The sequence below is a fragment of the Haliaeetus albicilla genome, chromosome 22, assembly GCF_947461875.1.
Source record: "Haliaeetus albicilla chromosome 22, bHalAlb1.1, whole genome shotgun sequence".
Taxonomy (NCBI): domain Eukaryota; kingdom Metazoa; phylum Chordata; class Aves; order Accipitriformes; family Accipitridae; genus Haliaeetus; species Haliaeetus albicilla.
Genome location: NC_091504.1, coordinates 16,986,728 through 17,010,016, shown reverse-complemented (window position 1 = coordinate 17,010,016; position 23,289 = coordinate 16,986,728). Strand labels below are relative to the sequence as shown.

The following is a 23,289-nucleotide window of genomic DNA, read 5'->3' as shown; positions in this document are numbered from 1 at the left end:
GTACAAAGACATTCATAATACTACCAGATTATTTGAATGCTCTGCATTCTACAATTAAAATGTTTGAGAATTTTAAACTAATTTCTCTGTGAACAATTCTGGTACAAAATACCTTGTAACTAATAGACTACCAGGTTAGAAAGCACCACATAGTTCTTTGTTGCATGCAGTAAAGGGCATTTAGAGGGCACAATTGTAACGCATCAAAGCTCTATTACTTTTTTGGAATAGCAGAGGAAAAAGAATAAAAGGAGAAAAGGTTACTCTGAGTATTGCTATAACTTACTGGTCCTTTAGCCAGTTGGTAACAAAAGGAATGGAAAAGAATTCTGTGAATGACTCATCTTTCCTCTTTGGGTTCTTGCTGATAACAAAAAAAAAAAAAAAAAGAAAACAACTCATATTAATTTAAATTTCAGCTATTCTATTTGCAAATTAATGTCTTTGAATCATTGAGCATAATTAATAGTAAAAGCCACAATTAACTTACTTGTATAACCACTCAGTTAGGAAATCACAGGCAATAAATTTGGTCCTTTTTCTCTAAAGACAGAAGATAGTTTCAAATTATTTATTATCTTTGGACTGGTCATATGTTTTTACTACTGGAGAGGAACAGAAGCTAAATTGACTGCTTTTACTAAATAAAATATGCAGTACATTACTCTGTCTACTTTAATATTGCTACTGCCAACAGTCAGTGGCTCAGCCAAAATTTTAGAAATTTTGTGGAATGCTTTCAAGTCAAATCAAAAAATGAGTGAGAAAATTTTACATATACTATCTTGATATTTGCTGTAGTATAGCTATAACAAATCTCTCTGAATGGTATTCTTTCTAAGTGGCAATCTCATTGCAAAGAAATTAACAGAACTCATATATGAAAATACGTTGTAAATTACTTTCCATTTTGTTCAAATTTTTATTATCATACCTAAAATACTTCATTACTTCCAAGGCAGAGAAGGAACATTGATGGAATATTGTTTCCTCCTGCATGGAACCAGCTTGAAGGCATTGTGCATACTTAGAAACACACACAGAGCAGAGTATTGTATATGGCTGCTCAGACAAAATTGTTGGGTAGTCCAGAAAGAAAGACAGAAACAAGGCATATGTATATCCACAACCACAGATACATTGGACATTACAGAGAATCAGGTAAAAAGTTCAAAATCTGGAGCTTCAGAACAAAACAGTTGTGCCCTTTGCTCCCAGTTCTAAGACTTCTTCACCAGCAAAGAGAATTTTGCAAAATGCTTTGCAGCGGTTTATCTGTAGCGACTCATGCAGCCAGTACCTGTTTAGCTGGACAGCATTGCATGCTGTAAAAATGTTTTGAGTTCGAAATTCGAAGGATGAATTTTGATCAATAAAGAATTGATTAGGGCCTTTCTTTTCTTAGAGATTTCCTCTCCACATTCCATCTCTACAGACTGAGTGTACAAATGAGTATGGGTGCTTATTCTGCTTATCACAAACCAGAGTAACCATGATGTGGAGAATATAATGTAGACTTCTGGTCAGAGTAACAGAAGAGCTTGACTCGTATTTTCTGAGTCCCTCTTACACAAGATGTGTTATGGCTGTACACGGCCAGAGAGTGAACACTAAAAGACATTTAAGCCCCTGCAGAACACAGACACTGAGTGCTTTATCAAAATAGCAGCCATTTAGCTAGGAGAAAGCCTAGCTCCTATCCAAAAGGTAATACTTACCCTGTCAAATGGGAGATTCAACTGCTATTATTACTTTTTAGGAAAACAATTCACACTGGTCAAACACATTTGTGAAATTGCCAAATGTCATGAAAGAGGTTGGAATCTTGATTAAAATGTAAGAAATGAAAGTACTATTACCACTTGCTAAGAAAAATACAATAGACATGTAATTGGAAATTTAATGCATGACGGATGACTTTATTCCATGTATTATCCTCACCACCCATGTTTCCCCCTGTGCTACAAGAATACAATGCAAAAAGGACTGAGGGCTGTGAACAGAGGCAGAAAAAAAGTGCTCTACATGGCATAATTCTTTCAAAGTTTGGGGTATTAGCACATGGCATAATTTGGGGGTAAGTGTATTACTTACAGCCACAGGTGAAGTGGAAGAGGAACATTATGTGAGATGTTGACTGCACAGTGAAGTATACAGGGTAGTCATGTAGCCAGGGGATGACAAATGTGAAGTTTAGAGCTAGACTGCATGGCATTCCTAGATGATACCCATGAAAGCTTTTACTTTTCTAAATGAATCTTATTCCTGGCAGACATACAGTCTGACTCCCACAGAAAAGAGAGAACTTCTTTAAAAAAAAAAGCCAAAGAACAGAAAAAGAGAACATTGCACAACAGTTATCAGTCCTGAACCCCATATGCCTTTATGGTCTGTTTCATGACCACAAAAGCTTTGGGGTTCATGTAGTGCTCCATTAGAGTACTTGGCTGTGAAGAAATGCATCTCCTTAAGGAATTTCCACACTTACGCTAATACCAGATACTGTTCCCAGAAGCCAAACGCCTAAGCTTTAAGACACGAATGCCTTCACTGGAGAACTTTCTACAGGTCATTTTAGATGTTAAATGGGCAAATTCTGACCTGAACAGACTCCGAAAACAAATAGCAGAGTCTGATCATCTTTGTACAGCTATTCTCAATCAGAGTAAGAAACTGGGTCCCATTACTTAGCGAAATGTTTCAGAGAATAAATTCTATACTTTGACAACAAAATTCAGTTTAAACTAGCAGTTGTAATTTAATCCGCTTTAAGTAAATTGCTTTTTCTTTGCAACAGGAAAAAACGATCAGAACAGTGTTGTTGTCAAAACAGTCATCAACAAAGGAATTAAATTCATCTTGCTTTATCCCTGTTAGATCCAGTGAACTTATCAGGGAGGAATTTGGTCAAGCTGAATATTTTTTTATTTTGTTATTTTTTTGCCAGGAAACAGTTCACTTTACTAATGAATTAAATAAATCTTTAGTTGCCCAGCAGACAACATTGATAGAAGGGAAAAAATGACATAAATTGACCTGCCTTTGACACATCCCTATGCTACACGAATCAGGATAAACACAGGAAATATCTGCACAATGTGCATTGTTAACCTGCAGATGTGTTTATAAACTGTTTATACTCAGAATTCATTTTCCATTTTTCAGTTTAAATATGATGGGCTTGGTAATAATCATGCAAAAAAACTGGTGATCAGGGATGGCAAAGTCAGTAGGAAACCTTCTTCCATTCACTTTCCCTGATCTATTATACTTTTAAATATAATATATTCCATTACAGAGTCTGATACAGCATCTTCTTTCTGTGACCATGAACCAGAAAGAAAAATCAGTTATGCTAATAAAAACATTTAAACACTGTTCAGTTTTAATGCTGAAAAATGAATGCATTAGTCAGTTCTCATGAGAGAAAAGATTTAAGAAAATAGTCTTTCCCCTGGAGACATTTGACAGCAGATAGGATAAAGCACAGGAGAACTTATAGTAGGGAAAAAAAATAATCAGCAAGGGAATACACTGGGCAACCTAATAGGTTTCTTTCATCTCTAATTTAAAAATGAAGCTTCTGCAGACTGTTCTCATATTTATGCCAGTTTGAAGTCTGCAAATATATCTAGCAGGTGGTGGTTTTTCTAGGTTTTTGCTGTGCAGATTTTTCATCCACACTACATAATGCAAGAGAACCTATTTTAAATGAAATGCTTAAGTTGTTATGCTTCTATATCACCTTCCAAATAAGATCTTGTGGATTTCTTTCCTACACAAATTACTACTTTCAGTATAACTGTCTCCCTTTCCTGACTTTCCCATCTGATTCTACAATTCTTCCTTTCCAGACATGGATGTGTCTTTTCTGATCTCTTCCTTGAATTCCTCTGCTGGTCCCATGATCTGATCTCCCTTACGCCAATTTCAATTGCTAAACAACTCTCCTGTTTAATTTTTCATTCTCTTCTCATTCATCTTCATTCTCCTTCAAACATGAAAACCTTTCATCCCTCCCATCAAAACCCCACTCTTCATTCTCCCTTGCAATTCCCTCTCTCTTCTCCCAGGCTCATTCAACGTTGACTGCAGTCAGTTTGATTGTTCCTTTCTTCCAGTGATTCTTCCATTTATCTTCCACTGGTTTCTTCTATTGGAGCTGCCCTTTACAGGCTTTAATGACTCACATCTAGCCAAAATTCAAACCCAGTATTCTGTACTCATCCTTCATGATTTCAGTTAGCTTAATCACAATTAATCACGTTCCTCTCCTGTTCTCTCAAGAATTCCATGGATCTTTCTACTCTTTGTTCTCCTCCTATTTTTGAAGCTATCTTCTGGTGTGTTTATCACAGGATCCTTTCTTCCTGTCCCTAACTTTATCTGGGTTTCTAAAGGCTCTGGTTTTGATCCTAAAAATCAGTTCAAATTATTGCACTAACCATTTTAATGTAAATTATAGCATCTTTTTTTTTCTCAAAATCCATATGGAACAACACATTTCTTATGAAACAGAAGTATAATTAGCAATTACATGTTTAAGTCAGATAAGGAAACAGAATGTCAAAGTACAAGCACCTGGACAGTAATGGAAAAGAACACAAATATTCAGTTATATGACAAGCATAAAGAGCTATTGTTTTACTAATTATTGTTCAAAAGGAGGAAGAAATGATGTCACAGTGGAAAATTATCATCTGACATAAGCTTGCTTTCCTAAACTTCCTTCCACAATAGCAGGACACCTCTCTAGAAAACAACAAAAATCACTTAGTGTCTTTTTTTTTAGATGTGCTCATTTTTATGAAGTTTCTATGCATTAGAAAAGAATTGGGTTTATTAGTTTATTATAAAGCAACACACAGACCCATACAAAATCCATTTTCAGAACAGATACTTTCTAATCTATATACCACTGAAGCTCTGCAAAATTTCTCAGATTAAAAATAGCTGAAGTAACCTTAGATTTGTCCTGAGTTTGAAATGGAAATATTTCTAAGAATTCTCATATTTTTGTATTAAGTGCTGGTTTATTGCCTTCAGAAACATGTAACATCTAGCAAGGACTGTATGTTAAGCCAGCTGTAAGGCATGACTTTTTCCTGTTAAAGGATATGTGCTTCCCTTAAAAAAAAAACAAAAACAAAAACAAATCAATATAAATTTCATTAAAAGTGTGATGAATAATATATATGTTCAATCTGTTCTTGCCTAGGTAATGTAAATGGGATGTCAGGAATGATGTACAGAGATGTCGTGCCGAAACAACACGTAAATGAACCATTTTCCTATTCCACCTGTATTAATCACAGATTATAAATACATATACATGCATCTATAAATCAATCAATTTATAGACACACACAAATCTTGTGAAGACTGAGCAAAAACTGAAATAACTTACTGTTATTAAATGTACAGATTTGGATTTGAAATGCAAGTTTGGGGTGTCCATTCAAGTGTGGTAAGCTTTGTGTCTTTTTGGCTGTGCCAGGCATGTATAGGTCAGTGGCAAATAGCACACATGTAATTTTTACAAATTGTTCCACAATGACTGTTATCGTACGTACGCATGCCTATAACAGGAACTCAGTGTCAGTGGTTGGAGAGGAGATAGATCAAGACCTAAGATAATTAATAGCCCACTAGTAACACAAAGTCCTCCTCACTTCACTATCATTTTAATTTATAACATTTTAATCTATAACCCCAAGAGCACAAACTGTATTCCTCAGATGTGCATCATGTACAAAAAGGGAGATATTTTCATTGTAATTTATATTAATTGCTCTTTATACTATGAAGCTGCAAGTAAGAGGAGGCTCCGCTGCAGGCATAAGAATACAGAGATGTTTTACATTGGAAAGCCTGGATTACAGAGATGTTTTACATTGGAAAGCGTGGATGACAGGCAGAAAGTAGGAAAGAAACAGAAAAAAAAAATTACTTCCATGGTTGGAGAAAACAGCAGAAATGATGGAAAACCCCACAACTCCCGGTACCTAATCTATTGCTGGGGGTCTGTGAGTTAGGCTATGATGATACAATGAGCTTTATTTTGCACCAGTTCTAATGCTTTTTTAAGCATTCCCTGTATACAGTGAGGAATGTCTCCCTAGATATGTTTACGCACACATACACTGAAATCAAATTTATAAAAATATATGTAGCAAACAATGATTTCTAAAATGTGCAATTTTTATAAGCTCATTAATGCTGAATACCCTGCTTTCCAATTAAATGAAATTTACACAGAATGTTAAAAAGCTAAAATACAAAATATACCTCTATTAGGATGCCAGCCCACCAAAAATAATTGAGTAATGAAGTAAAATTCAAATTCTTTACATCACCCTCAAATGAGTGATACGTAATCTGAAAGGAAGCCTGTTTCTCTAAAATACAACGCTATTTAGGCTAGATACAACTGGATATTTAAGGAGGATTTGTTGTGAGTTAGAGATTGTCATAATGATTAAGTCTGTGTAGTATGCAATCAGTTCTGAATTACAGGAGAAAACAACATTCAAGACCAGATCCAAAACAACTCATGATATGTTATTTCATATTATTGTGGTTAGTTTTCCTGCAAAAGATCAAATAAAGAAATACAGCCTGTGAAATAAAAGGCTGTAACTTCCTGCCAATGATTTGAACTTAAAACTAAAAACTAACCTCGAAACACTTTTCCTTCTTTGCTTGATGCAGAAGTTCAGCCATTCCAGGTAAGAGTACTGGAAATATGTAATACTCTAAGTATTCTCGAGGAGAACCTGAGCAAAACAGTACAGCCTTCACTTACAGGTAAGCACTTAGATTTCACAAAAAGATGAACATTAGATATCATAAACTAAGTATCAGTCATTTTATCAATACCAGCACAGCTTGAACTAAACAGATTAATTCAGTTCAGATACAGCCACAGATCTGTCTTCACTTCTCTTCAGCCAAGACAACATAAAGTTGAGTAAATTTCAAACTAAAGGTGCATCAACACCGCCTCAGAGATGTCAGACTTAGTTTTAATTGAGTAAACTCAGACACCAAAAGCAGTTTAGTCACGGAAATGAAAAGCGATGTGGACTAATTTACACTGACAGAATGAAAAGTAAATTAGCCTCTGCTGAACTCAGTGCTGTTACAGCTAGACCACTTTTGGTACCTATATTCATGCCCTTTACAAGCTGCAGTAACAGAGTTGGTCGTAAAACTGAATTTCTAGACAGAGGAAAAAACAAAGGTTATATTTTAGCGGTGCTGTGATTTCTTTCTCATAATTACTTCCTACTTGCCAGATCCTTCAAAATTTGAACATGACTCCATATACCCAATTTTTTCCACCTTGGGAGGGCGGTCTGGGTTGGCATCTCTCTCTCATGTTTGACTGCACTGCCCTTACATGAAGTCTACATGTGCTCACACACATTGGCATCACTGAGTTCAATGCAGAAGAAAGCAGCTGCAGTCAGCTGTCCTATTGCTCATGCTCTACATGTAGCCCAATGGCTACCTGCTTGCTCAACTGATAGACTCAAGCTCTGTTTCTTCTCAGCTTTTCCCCACATCTCCATCTTCCCTAACGGGACCTTTCACCATCAGCTTATAAACTGGGTGAAGTGGAGGAGCCTTCTACCCCTTCTGATGAAGACACTGCACATGGAGGAACTCAAGTTCACTGGGCCAGAGGGAAGAGGGAGGATGACCCTGTATGAAACCATAAGAGAACTTCCCTCAGAAAGGTGAACAAACCCAAACCTGTTAGGATCCTAGACAAGCAGTGGTGGCTTATTGGCTGAAGTGCTGTCCTTGATTTAAAGCCAGACTGCTTGCCATTCAGTAAGTATTCCGGTTTTGGTGTGGTCAGTAAAGGTTAAGTTATAGAAGTGTTCTCTTTTGGCAACACAGGTGAAACACTGAATTTATTCTCTGCTTTATACCTTTAATTCGTTCACACACTGCCAGAAAATGTTCGTAATTGGAAGGACACTATATATATGTAGTCCTGGTTTCAGCTGGGATAGAGTTAATTGTCTTCCTAGTAGCTGGTACAGTGCTATGTTTTGAGTTCAGTATGTGAAGAATGTTGATAACACTGATGTTTTCAGTTGTTGCTCAGTAGTGTTTAGTCTAAAGTCAAGGATTTTTCAGCAAAAATTTTTTTTGTCTTTCTCTGATTTAAGTCACTTATTCAGAAGAGAACAGAACTACCTTAACAGCTAGACAATGCAACTGATTTGTAATGCACCATTTGAGCTTTCTTCCACTGACCAAGTGGCCAAGCTGGCTCCCTGTTTACAGACCAGGGGACTAATCATGCAAATTCCACTTAAGAAAAGGTGTTGTAGCTCTTTACACTTTAAATTCAACAAATGGCATTGACAAATGACAACCCTTGACAAATCCAAGAAAAATAATCACAGCAGGTTCAAGATAGTATACTCTTACTTACATGTTTTTGGATTAGGTGGTTCTGAAATGGGGGCTGCCTCAGGTATGGGAAGTGACTGTTGGATAACAGTATCAGCTGCAGAGTCTGAATAAAATTGTTCCATATGTAATGGCTGCAATATTCCTGCTTCTAAAGACACCTGTTCAAGAGAAATGTAACCTATATAAATACCCCAATCAGACTGTAAAAAAATATAGAAACCAATTCAACAGGAAAAATTATAAGGTCAGTTAAAAAAAAAAAGGACTTATAATTTCTAATTCAAATATTAAATTATTTCAGTATTTTTTGAGTACTTTAAAAGAAAGAATTACACTTTAAAAAATTCTGCAGTTTCCAGCACAATAAAAATGTCCAAACCTAACAGAAAGTATATGACTGCTTTTAAGAGAATATGGTGAGATATCACAATTTAAAAAATATTTTAGCCATTGTAAGAAACAGTAATTCTTTGAAAATTAAAATTGGCAACATTTTCTGAGTAAGTGTTTTTCCACTCAGAAGCTTATATATTTGTTTCTGTATTGTTCAGAAGTCCTGACACTCCCCTTTCAAAGAAAAGAAACTTTCCTTCTAAAGAAAGCAGAAACAGAAATTCAGAGCAGATGTAAATCCAAATCTTAAGTTTCCCCATACAGAAACAATTATGGATACCATGAAAAAAGATAGTCCACAATTTTACGTATGGTTTTTAGGAGTGCAGAAACCACTACAGTGAGCCAGAAGAATACTCCTAACAGACACTGAGCAACGCCTGTTATAGAAAGGCAGATAACATCATTTTATCCCCAAGAATGCACCACCATTACAGTTTGCTATGAAAACATGTTATGAAAACTATGTCATCTAAACAGTTTCACTTTAAAATGCAGTTGGATTTATGAGCTACTGAAAAGCAAGTGGTGGGATCAGGGCACTATACTTATAATACACTGCCTGTCAATGACCGCAGATAGACTCCTTTTTAACGTATGCAAGATTCAAAAAATTATCCTTTTGGAAATTAAAAAAAAAAGTGCAACAACATAAAAAGGTATATTATTTTATTTTGATGCTCAAATATATCAGTATATTATGCCCAGACTAACGCCCCAAGCAGAGTTTACTACTCGAATTTAATAACAGCTTGTAATGAAGCCAGTTTCATTTGGGGAAACAGCACAGGTCTAAACAGACCAACTGTCAGACAATTTAAACTATAACGTCTTGAACTGGTTTTAAAATAACAAAGTAACCTAAAACAGAATAATAAGAGAAAATGTCTACAAAAATGCCTAATTTAGATGAAAGTTAGCTCTATGTGATGCCCAAAAGAATTAATTTTGCTGCTCCTAGAACTGCTGGGGACAGAGATTTAAAGTGGTTTGTCTTTCTTAAGTTTTTATGTCTGCCAAACAAGTCTTTGTAGACTGAATTTATTGGGTCAAAATTAGATTTCAAACAATTTTGATCAGGTTTAATTCCACTAATTTCAATGGCCACCTCGAAGTGACCTATCACATATGTGAAATTGGGGCATAACTCCTTTGCTGCACTTGCTCCCCTCTGCTGTGTACTTCAGCGCTCAGTCTGCTTGCAACACCACCCAAAGGAGACCCTTGCACACTTCAGAGTCCTGCCTACGAAGCAGTCACAGAAAAAAGACAGCGAGATGTACAAACCAAACACAGCTGGTAATCTAATTTTAGGATAGTGCTACCCAAGTTGCTTTAAATAAAAGCAATGATTTAGAATATTACATTTGCTGATTCACAAAAGTTGTTTGCAAAATGTAGTTTTGTTTTCGTTTTATGAATGAGGCTACTCTGCGGGTACCTAATTTTCCCATTTAGCTATTTAAAATCCTTTAAAACCAGCCCTATGCAGAGTTTTTACTTCAACTATACTCACAGATCCATGTTTTGATTCAGGAACATCTGGAAATTGAGGCTGTTCTGCTTCATACTCTAAAAGTAAAAAGAAAGAAGACTTTAAAAACTTATTTCTTATTCTCGTAAACAAACGTTACCTTCTAAAGGTACTTATTCTGGTTTCAAACAACAAAAATTAGTATATAATATTTGTTTAACATGAAATCTAATGTTTCAAAAAGAATGAGAATCTTAGTGCCTCTCGTCTTGGCTTTAAGTCAAGTTCAAGGTTCTCTGATAAATTTTTAACCAAAATAATAATGTAAAATACTTTAATGTAAACAAAATGCAGATGCTTGCACAGAATTAACCATTGGTTTTAGTAGTATGTAATAGTGCTTTTCAACCTGAATTCCTCTATAAGCAATTAAATCCCCAGAACATTGCTAAGTATTACCGTCTCCACTTTCAAAAAAAAAAAAAAAAGCAGTACATGATCCACATAGGTTACTGAGTGAATCATGCTCGCTAAGAAAAATAAAGGAGGACGACAATGGACGTGATATGAAAAAACCTTACAGATTTCACAATACAGAAAATTCTTACAGGCAAACCCAGCAGGTTTACCATTCTACCACTATAATCAGGAGATTTACTGGCATTGCTACTTCCACGTGTAGTACAGATGCCTCAGCTGAATCACATTAGAATAAGCGACTTTATTCCTACATTAACAATGGCCATTTAAACGCAAAATACCCACTTTAAGGCATTATAAAGTACTAAGTGAGGAAAACCCCATTTGGGCACTGCAAATCTATGGTGCTGGTCTTTCAGCTTCTCGACCAAATCTCGGTGCTCTCAGGTTTTAGGAAAACACCAAGACTTTTGCTATTAAAATCGGACTCTGATAACAGAAGTTTTGTATTCATTGAACTTGCAGAATAGCAATAACATTGTGACCTCTGCTTTCCCAAGGCAATAATCCAACCCCATTACCGGGATAATCCCCAAAGCTGCACCCACATAGGGCGCGGAGGGCCGGGTGGTAAACCAGAGGCCGTGACACTACTGCAATAAGCCGGGTACTTTCAGCCCTACCGCCACCAGGAACACGGACAAAGGTATGTTTCTGTCAGGAGATGATGACAATAAGAAGTGAGGTAACGCTCGTGAGCGGAACCGCTTTCGAACTTGCTCTCAGCGGTGATCAGGGCGGGTTTTTAGCACCCTTCTGGAGGCAGGGACGGCCAACGCGCTTCCTCCGGGCCGCCTCAGCTCGCCGGCTCCACAGCGCGGACACGGGCACGGGCGCGCCACCGGCGGCGGGGCAGGAGGCGGCCGGCCTCGGCCCAGGCAGCAGCGAGGAGCGGCCCCGAGGAGCCGCGAGCGACCGAGGCGAAGGACGCCGCCCTCCCCGGGGGCCTCTCCCCGCGGGGGTGCAGAGCCGGGTCAGGGCCGGCGCCTCCCCCTTCCCCCGGGCAGCGGCGGGGAAGGTGCTCCCACCTGCGCCCACCCGCTCCCAGAGGCCCGGCGGCCGCCCGCCCGCCGCCATGCCGCTCCGCGTTGCCTCGGCAACCCCTCCGCCAGTCCCCGCGGCGGGGCGGGCGCGGCCGCGTTCCCCTTCCGGGTCGGCGCGGAGCGGCGCGGCGGGCGCTGCACGTGTGCCGCGGCAGGTAGGCGCCGCCGGGGCGGCCTGAGGAGAGGGGCGGCCCCAGGCCGCGGCCTGCTCCGCCGGAGGGGTCCCGGGGCGCCCGGGAGGGGGTGGGAGGCAGGCGGCGGCGGCGGGGCCGAGGCGGCGTCCGTGCGGGGCGGGAACGAGGCGTTGCCGCCGCGCCTTCCCCCGCTCTAACGGGGGCTGAAGCGGAGCGGGACGCGGGGTGACCCCCCCCCCCCCCCCCCCCGGCCTCGCCTCCTCGCCGCGGGGAGCTGGGAGGGTCCCCTGAGGTGGGGTTCGGCCGGCGGGGGGGCTGCCTGCCTGCGGGAGGGCCCGGGCCCGGGCCCCGGCCCCGGCCCGTCAGCCCGGCTGCCGCGGAGCACGGAGCGGCGGGAGGAGGGGGCGGTCAGCGCCTCTGCGGGCGCCCTGCGAGAGGGCAGGGGCGCAGGTGTGCTGCGGGGTGCCGAGCGGTGTCGTGGGAAGGGGTTTGACGGGGCGCCTGGCGAGAGGCACTTAAAGAGATCCCGTGGGTGAGCTGTTGATGAAAAGGCAGGAAACCAAGCGGGAAGAAAGAGGTTTCTCCGCAAGGGGAGGGAGTGTCACCAGGTGGGCCCCAAAAGGCTTCTCTGCTGCAGCCTGCTCACAGGCCTAAACGTCCCGAGAAAGGAAGGAGGTGGCAAGGGTGAGAGACTGCAATCAGAAGCAAATTCAAGGGGATAACTAAGGTGTCTTGAAAGGATCTTGTCGTGCCAAGTGGGCAGTAACGTGAAGTTCCGTGTTAAATAAGTGAAAAGTCATACATACGCGGAAAATCACCTTAACTGTACTTAGCGATTTATATATATATATGGACATGTCTTGTCATTTACGAAAGATTTTTGGAGGGTGCATTTTTCTGTGTAAACATCGTGACTGGCAGCTGTCAAAAAGGCAGATGGAAAGTTACAAACTAATTAGGACAGCACTAAAGAACAAGACAAAAAATTCACCCCTTGACCACTCCAGTACACTGTTTTCAGTGTTGCGTGCAGTTCTGGTCCCCTCCATCACGGAAAGCAGATTGTGAAATTGGAAAAAGACTGCTGGGGACAATGAGAGATACAGAATGGTTTCAGAATAAAGGAAAACCAAATAGACTAGGACTTGCATCATATTGTTGAAGCTGTGCACTAACTTCTTAATTTCATTTTTTAGAATGATAATAAAGAAAAAGAGAAAAGAAGCTCATGAGGAACCTGTACAGAAAAAGAAAAAGGTGAAAAGTAGTAGGAGCCAGACTATCATTAAAATTGAGAAAGATGTTCAAACCGTCATTAAAACTGAGGATGATGACCAGCTTGAGACAAAAACAAAGGTAAGGAAAAAGGAAAATTTAAAAGATAATGAATGTTTAGACCAATTAGAACTGAAGAAGAAGAAAAACAAGAAAAAGAAAGTTGGCTCTGAATTACTCAAAGAAGAACATTCAGAAGGCTTTGTGAATATAGAAGGCCATCTGGATTCAGAACCTCAAGAAGAATCAGAGGAACAAATTAAAATTCCCAAAAAGAAGAAAAAAAAAGTCCAATGTCATTCCTTCTTATCATTGGAGAATAATCAGAGTAGTGATGTGGAGCTTTCAAATCATCATACAGATGGTACTGAGGAAAATGAATTTGCTTTTAAAAAAAGCCGAAAGATTACCACTTTGAATTCAGAATTGCATGGTGAAGTAACTAAGAAAAAAAAGAAGAAAGGTATTTTTTCTTTTTCATTAGAGGACATCCAGGACAGTGAACATAAACAGTCTGAAAAAGTTCATAAAAAAACACACAAATACATTTCACAAGAAAAAGCTTTTATGGGCGAAAACTGTGGAACAGACATCACCCAGAATGATGGGGAGAGTTATGTGAGAAGAAAGAAGAGGAAGAAAAAGAAAGAGAAGTCCAACTCCTTTTTCCCACTAGCAGATAATCAGGACATCTATGGAGTTCCTGATAGCCCCATTGCATTAAGTGACTTAAGAAAAAGGCAAAGAAAGAATTCCCAGGAAATGACATTGACAGAGAGAGAGGAAGAGGGCAGTACTGAGAACTCCAGAAGTATCAGAGAGACCAAGAGGAAGAAGAAGAGAAGCAAAGATATTTCTTCCTTAACATGTGAAGATAATCAAGACTACAGTCACAGAGTTCCTGATAAGCATCTCTCAGCACAGCAAAAAGTTGAGTCTGAGGAAGAAGAACTTTCTGGAGAAAAAAGCAGGAAGAATATCAAGGATAATAATGAAGTTACCAAGAAGAAAAAGAAAAAGAAGATTCAGAAAGAGGAGGAAGAAACAACATACTCAAAAGTTTCTTTAAACAGTGACAGTGCATCTAAAAGCCAAAAAATGACACTACTAGAAAGCAATAAAAAGAACAAAGAGAGCAAAATGAAGCAAGCTGAATGTGTCAGAGGGGACGCTGTAGGTGGGGTGTTATGCAATAGTAATCATATGCTGTGTGACAGAAAAAGAAAAAAAAGAAAAAAAGAAGTACCACAGGACTTCGCTGAAGAACCAGGTTCAAAAGCAAATACAAAAAAGAAAAAGATCAAAACAGAAGACATGGGAAATGAGGCACTGGTAAGTTGTAAAGAAGAGGGTATCTTTGCACCCTCCTGCTAAGGAAGTGAAAGCTTTTTAGGTAGACAGTTTCCTATTTTGCAGGCTGTTCTGCCTGTTCAGACCCTTAGGTTACGTTTAGGTCAATAGGGGCCTCCTCTGGGTTTGGAGAAGCAGGATCAGCTGATCTATTGATTTCAGCACATAATAGTTGTGAAACATGGGAAAGTATTTTTTAATGCCTACTGCTGTAGTCATCCAGTGTTTCAATTGTGAAAATGTAGATATTACAACTAACAGCAAGTATTGGCACAAAAAGAAAACTAGTATGTACAGTCATAAATGTTCTTCTATCCCTCCTCCAGTTGCTCTTAGCAGAGTGGCAACACTCTTATAAAATAGGATTTTAACACCATGTCATTTAACCTGAGCAGGTTGGTAACACTGGCAGCATGAATGCATCTAACTGTGTGTGTTAGACTTTTCCTCAAGCTTTTACTGCTGTTAATGCTGGAATTACGTAGTGTTAGAAACGAGGGGGAAATTTAGCCAAAACCTGTTGTCTAACTTGGACAAAACTTTAGAGAAAATCCTAAGAATCCTAAGTGTAGACTAGGCCTAGAGCATTGATATACAAATTCTGATAGAAAAAATACCAGAGAACAACCTAAACACAAATTCTTAATTAAAAAAATGAATCTATGCAAGAAAATAAATAGCTATAAGAGCTGTGTAACTTATAACTGAAGGTAACTGGAATTGTATCCAGACTGACTGCTAATGGAAAGCCCATCCCAAAGTCTTGCAGTACTGCCATTTCTGAGGTGAAACAAACATGGAGAGGAACTGATGAAAGATTTGAAATACAGAGGTTTCTTCTTTGATTTTTTTTCAAAAAATTAGACTATTAAGATATGGGTTTATTGCTTTAACTTTTTTTTTTTTTTTTTTAATCTGAGTAGGGTCATATTTTAAAGCTGTTTAAGTGCCTAAAGTTAGTTTCTACATGCCTAACCTCTCTTGTTATCATTGGGAATTAAGCTATGAGATGCTCAGAAATTCAGTAGGTATCTATCTATATTTTTAGCTGCTTAAACAACTTTGAAAACAGCTCATTGCAAGTTATTAGGAGCTTGTTTTTATTTTCATAGGTAATGGGAAACTGCACTCCAGTTGTTTTTTATCAAGAACTTGGAATGCTTGGCTTGTTTAAAAGTCAAGCACTAGTTAATAAAGTATCATTGAAGATTTTTGTAAACTAGGGACAGAGCAAGCCACAGTGCTAGCTGCCTCTCAACCACACTTCATGGTGTGCTTTGTTTTGTTATGCACTCATATATGCAGTTTCTTCGTGTTCTGTGGAAACGTGGCAGCTTTCTGGTGTCTAGTGCTAATAATTAAATATAGATTTATATAAGCAGGTTCTTCAGCCTTCATGGAGACCCAGATACAGGCTTTTTCCACAAAGGTTTGTGTTGGGAGTGTGTATGCTTATCAGTCATGAGGTGAGCAGATGTTTGGGGATTTTTACTTAGATTCTTCCTTTTGACCTTTCAAAGGACAAAGTGGTTTTATTGCTGGGATATATTTTCTAATTAAATTGACATTGCCTTTTTGAGACTGTTAGACATTATTTGGATTTTTGCAGCTGCTCACATTCTGTGGAGGCAAGATAAGCCTAACAATGACAAGTAAACTTGCATGACCAATTACAATGGAAAACACAGCAAACACCTTACAAACAGTTGAGGAGAAGGGTGTAGGGTGATGCGTGTTTTGTTTCTCTTTCCCATATTCAGCTCTGTCCTTTAATAATAAAAAGTACTTTAGAGAAATTCTCCTGAAGATTGAGGAGTCTGGGTATATCAGTTCTAGAGAAATCTAGTTCCTGCCAGGCCAAAAGACACTGCTGTAATAAATGGCTGATAACGTTGGTCTTGCATTTAACTGTGTCATAGTCCTGAAACATTTTCTAGTCTACAGTGTGTCACGCACACTGCTGCATGCCTTGAAAAATCCTCTGTTTGGCTTGTGCAGCAAGCAAAAGAGTAAGTTTTTAAAGACAATATAGAGTGATACCCACTTAATATCAATGACTGATATTTTTCCCATTGGATGCCATTACAGTCAACTTGGGCAGAGTGAGGAGAAGCAAGTACTCAGTTTACTTCTTTGAAGTTGTTTGCCTGCAGACAGCATAATCCTACCACGTGTGAATGTGCACCCCTTCCATGAAGTTGAGGGAAGATTGGCACACCTCCACAGGGAGTAATTTTTGCCATGCAGTAGCCTTCAGCAGGTCAGCGACATGCTGTGAATTAGCAGGGATGGGGGTGCACCCATCCCTGTCTGCCACTTAACCTTCCAGCTAAAAAACCAATATGTTGCAGCTGTTTGCAGAATCCTGTCACAACAGTTTTCCTGCTTGTTTTAATAAATCTGAAAAGACAGTACCAGGCCATCTATAAGTAAATTGGGGGTGTTTTTTTGTTGTTTTTTTCTTTTCATCCAAGAGAATGAGCTCTCCTTATTGCAGACAGTGTTCTCGCATTTTTAGTGGTGCATGTACTTGTGTGTGTGTGAAATCAATGTATAAAAGGTATCTTTGGAAAACTAGGTAAATCATTCATGGCTTTAAATAAAACTGTAAACCCTCAAAAAAGTAACAGCAGCTTCTGCTGACAGAAGTGTATTACAAATATTTTCCTTGTCTTGCTGCTCCCTGGCTATTTCATGCTTGGATTATTACGTTAGCTGTATCCATAGATCTTCCCTTTGGCCACCTTTACCAGGCTGGTCTAAAGCTTATGGCTCTAATTTACCACTATCCTGGACTTATTACTTGTCCTGTTACACTGGATGCCCAAAAATCTTATTACAACTTTGGAAAAGAAAGGCTGAGGGCAATGATCTAGAAACGCCAGTCAATGGGAGCAAAAGCTGCTGAAGGGCTACATTTTGTGGAAGAGTTATCAGTATCTGGCTGCTTGTGGACTCTGCCACTGATTTACCTCCTACCATTCTGCCCATCCATTCCTGCCCTAGCTGCTCTGTCTCTTCACATCAGCTCCCTGTTCCTCCCTCTCAAATGTGGAACTAATGTGCTGTTTGCTGCCATTGTAGGAGATGCTTTATGTATGCGTCGTGCTTCTCCCTGTGTTCTTTCCAGACCAGAAGCTCCTTGGGGACCATCATTTACTCATCTACTCTGCATTTGTACAAGACAGACCACAATGCAACTTTCTGGGTTTTTTTTTGTTTGTTTAAGTGGCTAGTGGGATCAACGTGCCTCAAGCTTGTCCTGTGCCTTCATAGGGGCCGTTATCTTACCACCATTTTTAAAATTATTTTTATTTTAAACTTTCTCTGTCCTTTATTTCAAGTATAAATTTAAACTTGTATAACAGTTTAATTTGAAACAACCCTGCCTGCAGACGTTACTATATGTGCCAGTGATGTTGCGAGGTCCACTTTAATGTGTGAATTAAAAAAAATCCCTTATCCTCTTTGTTAAAAAAAGGATCTCTTCCTTGGGGAGAAAGTCTCTCCATAGAAAAACACAGGTTTCAAATGGCATTTCCCGCTTAGATCTGACTATTTCTTCTTGCCCCAGGACAGTACTATTGTATTGCTTAGTGTTTTTACTACTTACATGGTCAGAGCTGTGTAAATTCTAATTACAGAATGGATAAAAATATTCATACAAGCTTTTTCCTGTTTTACAGAAACATATGGATGATGTAACTATTGTGCAGGAAAAAAAAGGAAACTGTGATGAAATTAACATAGACAAGGTATGCTTTGTCTTAATTGTGTAAGGTTTAAAGCAAGTCAGTATTTAATGTAAGCATAGAATTTGTAACAAAAACCCTGCTTTGTTGCTTGTCTATGCCAAGATTTCCCTAAGTAGAGCTCTGCTTAAAATGTGCTTTACCTTCCATGGGTTAAGTCCAAAATGTACAGCTCCAGTCAATATCAGAAGCTTCTAAGTAGCTTATTAGGTTAAATACAGGTTTCTTTGCCTCTCATCAATGTTGGCAGTTTCAGTGTAGCTGTTACCTGCAGTTAGAAGATTAAACGTATCTGATACAGCAAAATGTTCATTTAAACTACCACTAGAAAAATCACAGTTCTCATGTCGAGTGTGTAAAAGGATCAGATGCGACTTTTTAATTATCCTTACAAAATTCTGAAGGTAACCAATTATTTTATTCTTCCCTTTTCTTTGTGAATTAAATTGTCATTTAACACACAGAAGATAGTGTCTTGTGCTGTTTTTTCTGCATGCTAGGTGAGGCGGCAGGCTCTGCAAGAAGAAATCGATAGAGAATCTGGCAAAACTAAGGTTTTCAGTCCCAAAGTGGAACGGGTATGTATAAACTTAGACCTTGGTCTGATGGAAATACTGTGCTCCAGAGAAAGTTCCTGAAAAAAGCACTGCACTCTTTTTTTGTATGTGGCTCAGGTACATGGCTTGGCACAACAGTCTGCCTTCTGACTGTAAATTTAAGGTCATGCTATAGAACAAGTTAGTACAATTCCAAGAGAGTCTGGGAGCTGACCAGTGAACTCCAATAGCAGTTGGCATTGTACAGTGCTATAATTCCTATCATCAGTCCTCAAAAGCAACATTTTCTCTGGTTCCTCTGGAGAACGGGCCACGACAAATTGCTCCAGAAGCATTTTCTGCTTACTGTGAAATATAAATAATTCTAGGCTATGGATATAGCAGTCACTGAATTGTATCTGAGTTGTTATCTAGAAGACTTTGCAGACATTCAGAAATGGGTGCACATGGAAAGGTAAAAGGGATGACAACTGATAACACATATCTGTGATATTTACAGTCAGTCCTCTCCTAACTTCCACATCTTTCCTCCACCTCTTTGAAAGATGATTCTTTATTCTTTGCTTCTGCATCCTAGTCAGCCTGCCTCCTGACAGGTTTACAGTAAGGTAGTGGAAACTTTTGCAGTAGTGTTTAGCAGGGGTAATAAGATTCAGGAGGAGAGAAAGCTTTTTTAAGTAATTCAGGATGCTTATTTTTTTCACAAGACTGCCAGTATGCCTAGAAAGTTGGAATATACCTCAAACAAATGCCAGAAACAACTCCTGTAGGTTTTTTACATAGTGGGAGGCAGACCACAATAGCTCTGGAACTGCAACTATCTAATAGTCTCTGAAGTCATTGAGAAAAATGACATCCTTGGCAGGGGATCTCAGTTCTTTGGTGCTGATCTGTCTCTGCTTAGTAGTATGCAGAAGAATAGAAGCTATGAAAACTAATTCATCAGCTTCACAAAGAGTGAGCTGGAAATGCTGCAGCAAAAGCTATGTGTAGTGCCTGCCAGCAGTTCACTTAAAAAAAATTACAGGGTTTGACAAGCCATAATTATTTTTGCACCTGTGCAGATGTCTCCCATTCCAAAGGGAGGACATATATTTCTGTGTATGTGTGCATGTGTCCGTGTCATCGACCTGGGCTTATACAGCAACTTGTCTTTGAGCAAGGTAAAAATACTGAAGTATTATGGATAGCTTTCTTTTAATAGCAGGTATTCTGGCCTGTGGTAGTGAATGATACTCCAGCCTTGCATTTTTTTAACTTAAACCTGCTAGAGCTTGCCTGCAATAGTGTGTAGCATGCTGTGTGTCATGTTGGCTGTCTAGTGGAGAATGACTGTTTCATGCAAGCTACAGCTGTTCAGTTGGAAGGATTTCAGGCTTACATAAACATACCGCTAAATTCACATTTTTTCCTTTGATGTAGCCAGCTCAGTCTATTTAATTAGTGATCAAACATTCTTCCATTTAATATCACTCCCAGTTTTAACAGAAAAATTGGGAGTAGCAGTCCTGCCAAAAATAGTTATAAATGACTGCACAGCTCCTAGCCATAGCTCAGGAGTCAAGTAAGACCCTTAGATAATGAAGGCTGTTCTCAGGTAAGCCAAAAGTTCATAAACTTTGTAAACCATATGATTTATCTTGGGTTATCCACAAACAGCTGAATTCTGATTTTACTTGGACATTGCCTGTATTCTCAGAAGGAGTGAACTAGTTCAAAGAATGCAGTGAAAGGCAAATACAGCAAATACAAAGAATACAGCAAACTGCAAGGGAGGGGAGGCTTGAAGAGTATTACATTTAGTCCTGTTGGATAAGGGTATGCCCTCAGTTTTTGCACCCCTGCAATATTAGTGGTAATTAGTGGGATGAGAATGCAAATATTACTTAGAGCATATGAGCCAGATTGAATACCATCTCCAAAACTGACATAATAAAACACTGCTGAAAACAACAGCTATCTAACTAGGCAATAGGAAAATGAAAAGATAGCCGTACGAAGTGACAGAGTGAAAGAGGATTGAGTCTGACATTTGTCTTGGAATAAGAGAAATGATTGGGCAATGTCTGTCTCTTTGAGAAAGCAGAAGAGCCAAGATTCCTAAAGACAGAGGCAGAGGAGATTCTGAAGTGCATTAAACCCTGTCTCCAGGTTAAATGAACTGAAATGCTAATGAAGATGCACTCATGCAGGGTTATGTCATTCTTTCCTCATGTTCTCCGAGAGGTATTACCCTTGGAATGACTGCTTCCTGGCTTTGTCAGCTCTGTCAGGTTTTTTTAGCTGGTTCTGTTCTCATGGCACACAGCCAGAAATTGTCGTCTTTGGTCTTGGTATTATTTAATTTTAGTGTTAACCTTGTTTTGCTTCACAGGATACCAAGTTTGGCCAGTGGAGTACAGCTGCTTTTCAAAGTTCTGAGGAAGAAATGAAGTTTTTTAGACTGATGGGTGGCTTTAAAAAGGGCTCTGCACCTATCCAAAATCTCTCAGCAACTACAAACAAACCGAACATGGCTCTGAACAGGGAAGGGGAGGAGAGATTACAGCAGGCTCTGAAGATGGAATTCGATAAAGCAATGGACTTGAAGCAACATAGAGGAATTGGTCTTGGATTTCAACCTGCTGCCAACAAAAAAGTATACATAGACAAATATACATCGAGATCTATAAAATTTGAAGATTAAAACCCTGAAGTAATAAAAGGAATGAAAATTCAACAGGCGAATTTCTTTTTACTTGAAATAAAATACAAAATATTTAAGGAATTCAATTTATGAGACACTTTTAGTACAAGTTTTCAGCTGCATATGCCAGATATGTGAAGCTGGGTCCTCACTTGAGCTGAACAGTAAGTTTTTGAAACCTTTACAATGTTCTCTACAAGATATAGCCTCTTTCAGAGATTGAAGATAGGTAGGCAATGCCTGCAACAAGTTGAAACGTAGTAAATTTTTTTAAAATGCTGATTTCATAAACTTATTTTTAGCTACATCTTAGTGATCCTAAAGGATTTTAGTATTCTGTAAAATCTTCACGTTTTTACACTCAGTGAGTGGTACAAAATGACAACGTTTTACTTTGAAGAAACACTACTGCTACACCTACAAATTTGATGAGGGGAGACTTTAACTCAAAGTAGTTTCTTAAATATCAGCATCTTCATTATAATAATGAGTAGCGTTGAACATCCTCTATATTTTAACTATGCTCTGGCAGTTGGATTTTCAAGCAGCAGCTGTTACCTGTAAATGAAGGTAAACACTTTCTGGATAGCTGCATCAAATATATGGATCTAGACTTCCTAAATTATAGGAAGCAAGGTGATTTTAATAATGTGCTTATTGGGTTCATGATACATCAATCTGAATGAAATTTCTAACCTTTGGCTTTTCAGACAACCTGCACTTTCACTGGCTTTTTAATAAGAGTACAAAATATGAGACATTTGTTTACATCGTGTTCAGAATTTAGGGGTCCAAAGCAGTCTCTCAGTGTCTTGCTTGAAGTTACAAAAAGTGGAAAAACTGTCATGTATTTTATTACTGGCTGTGCCATTTGTAATGCGAGACAGTATTAAGTTTTAGTGTAGCTCTGTTTTTTAAGCAGAACAAGGTGACCATCTCTTATGTCCATGCCTGCTGTAGTGCAATAGTGGACGACTTGCAGGGGAACGCCAGCCTCCCAGAATTAGGTTACTACATCTACTTACCCGGCTCATTGTTGTTCTGCCAAATTACCTGTCCTTTTTGATAAGATCGTGCCAGTTGAACTACTAAATTCTTGTTCTTTTATGGCAAACTCACTTTCCACAATAGGCTTCTCCAGTGGACTGCTCTACCTGAAAGCAGCTGCCTCCAGCAGAAAATGCACTTAAACCAGCAGTTGGTTCCAGTGCATTTTGGGCAGCTCCTGAGTGGAAGTGAAGATTATGCAGGGGCTCCAGCTTAAGGGGTTGCCCTGAATCCATTTCCATACCTGGGAAGAGAGAGATGCTGAACCACTTCCTGCAGGGTCTGAACTTGTCTTTGAGGAAACTTTGTCCTTTAAAGTGTCTTTTAAAACCACCACTACCTCAGGGTGAGTCTGTTTTGCACCAGTGCTCTCAAAGCTCAGTGGCTCGCTTCAGCCAGCCCTTCTAGGCTTCAGCTGTTGCTTTACTTAAATTCAGGTAGTGGAGGTTCTGTTTTCTCTTCTGATTTAAAACAACTGCTGAATTCAGGCCCTCAGCTACTTGCCTGGCAAAAAAAAAAAAAAAAAAAAAAAAAGGAACAGGTAGGAAAATGTCAACTAGTGACTTCATTTAGGAGGAGAGGGACAGCATGTACAGCTTTCTGCTGCAGAGCCAGTCTTGGATGGGTAGTGACTGGTCTTGCACTGCCACTGAGAAGATGCTGAA

At 39.2% G+C, this 23,289-nt stretch overlaps 2 protein-coding genes across 2 annotated transcripts in view; one reads left to right on the top strand and one right to left on the bottom strand.

Moving 5' to 3' along the window:
- IQCK (IQ motif containing K) overlaps positions 1 to 11,891 on the bottom strand; it is a 55,785-nt gene extending 43,894 nt beyond the window's left edge. The window contains exons 1-6 of the mRNA XM_069810076.1: positions 11,809 to 11,891; positions 10,343 to 10,398; positions 8,453 to 8,591; positions 6,679 to 6,776; positions 491 to 543; positions 287 to 364 (exon numbers count right to left, since the gene is read on the bottom strand). Of these exons, the coding sequence (XP_069666177.1) occupies positions 287 to 364; positions 491 to 543; positions 6,679 to 6,776; positions 8,453 to 8,591; positions 10,343 to 10,398; positions 11,809 to 11,857 (473 nt within the window). The 5' untranslated portion in view covers positions 11,858 to 11,891. The remainder of the gene's footprint in view (positions 1 to 286; positions 365 to 490; positions 544 to 6,678; positions 6,777 to 8,452; positions 8,592 to 10,342; positions 10,399 to 11,808) is intronic.
- KNOP1 (lysine rich nucleolar protein 1) lies at positions 11,845 to 21,660 on the top strand. Its single transcript, XM_069810070.1, has 5 exons — positions 11,845 to 11,978; positions 13,154 to 14,564; positions 18,269 to 18,337; positions 18,835 to 18,912; positions 21,266 to 21,660. Exons 2-5 carry the CDS (start codon positions 13,155 to 13,157, stop codon positions 21,575 to 21,577), a joined length of 1,869 nt encoding a protein of 622 aa, XP_069666171.1. The 5' UTR covers positions 11,845 to 11,978; position 13,154; the 3' UTR covers positions 21,578 to 21,660.
- Positions 21,661 to 23,289: the final 1,629 nt, after the last annotated feature.

Bases quoted from the DNA above. Each gene is read 5' to 3' on its own strand.
- KNOP1 (XM_069810070.1), top strand. From the start codon at position 13,155: ATGATAATAAAGAAAAAGAGAAAAGAAGCTCATGAGGAACCTGTACAG. The intron at 18,338-18,834 runs GTATGCTTTGTC...TCTGCATGCTAG, and splicing joins ATGAAATTAACATAGACAAG to GTGAGGCGGCAGGCTCTGCA. The intron at 18,913-21,265 runs GTATGTATAAAC...TTTGCTTCACAG, and splicing joins TCAGTCCCAAAGTGGAACGG to GATACCAAGTTTGGCCAGTG.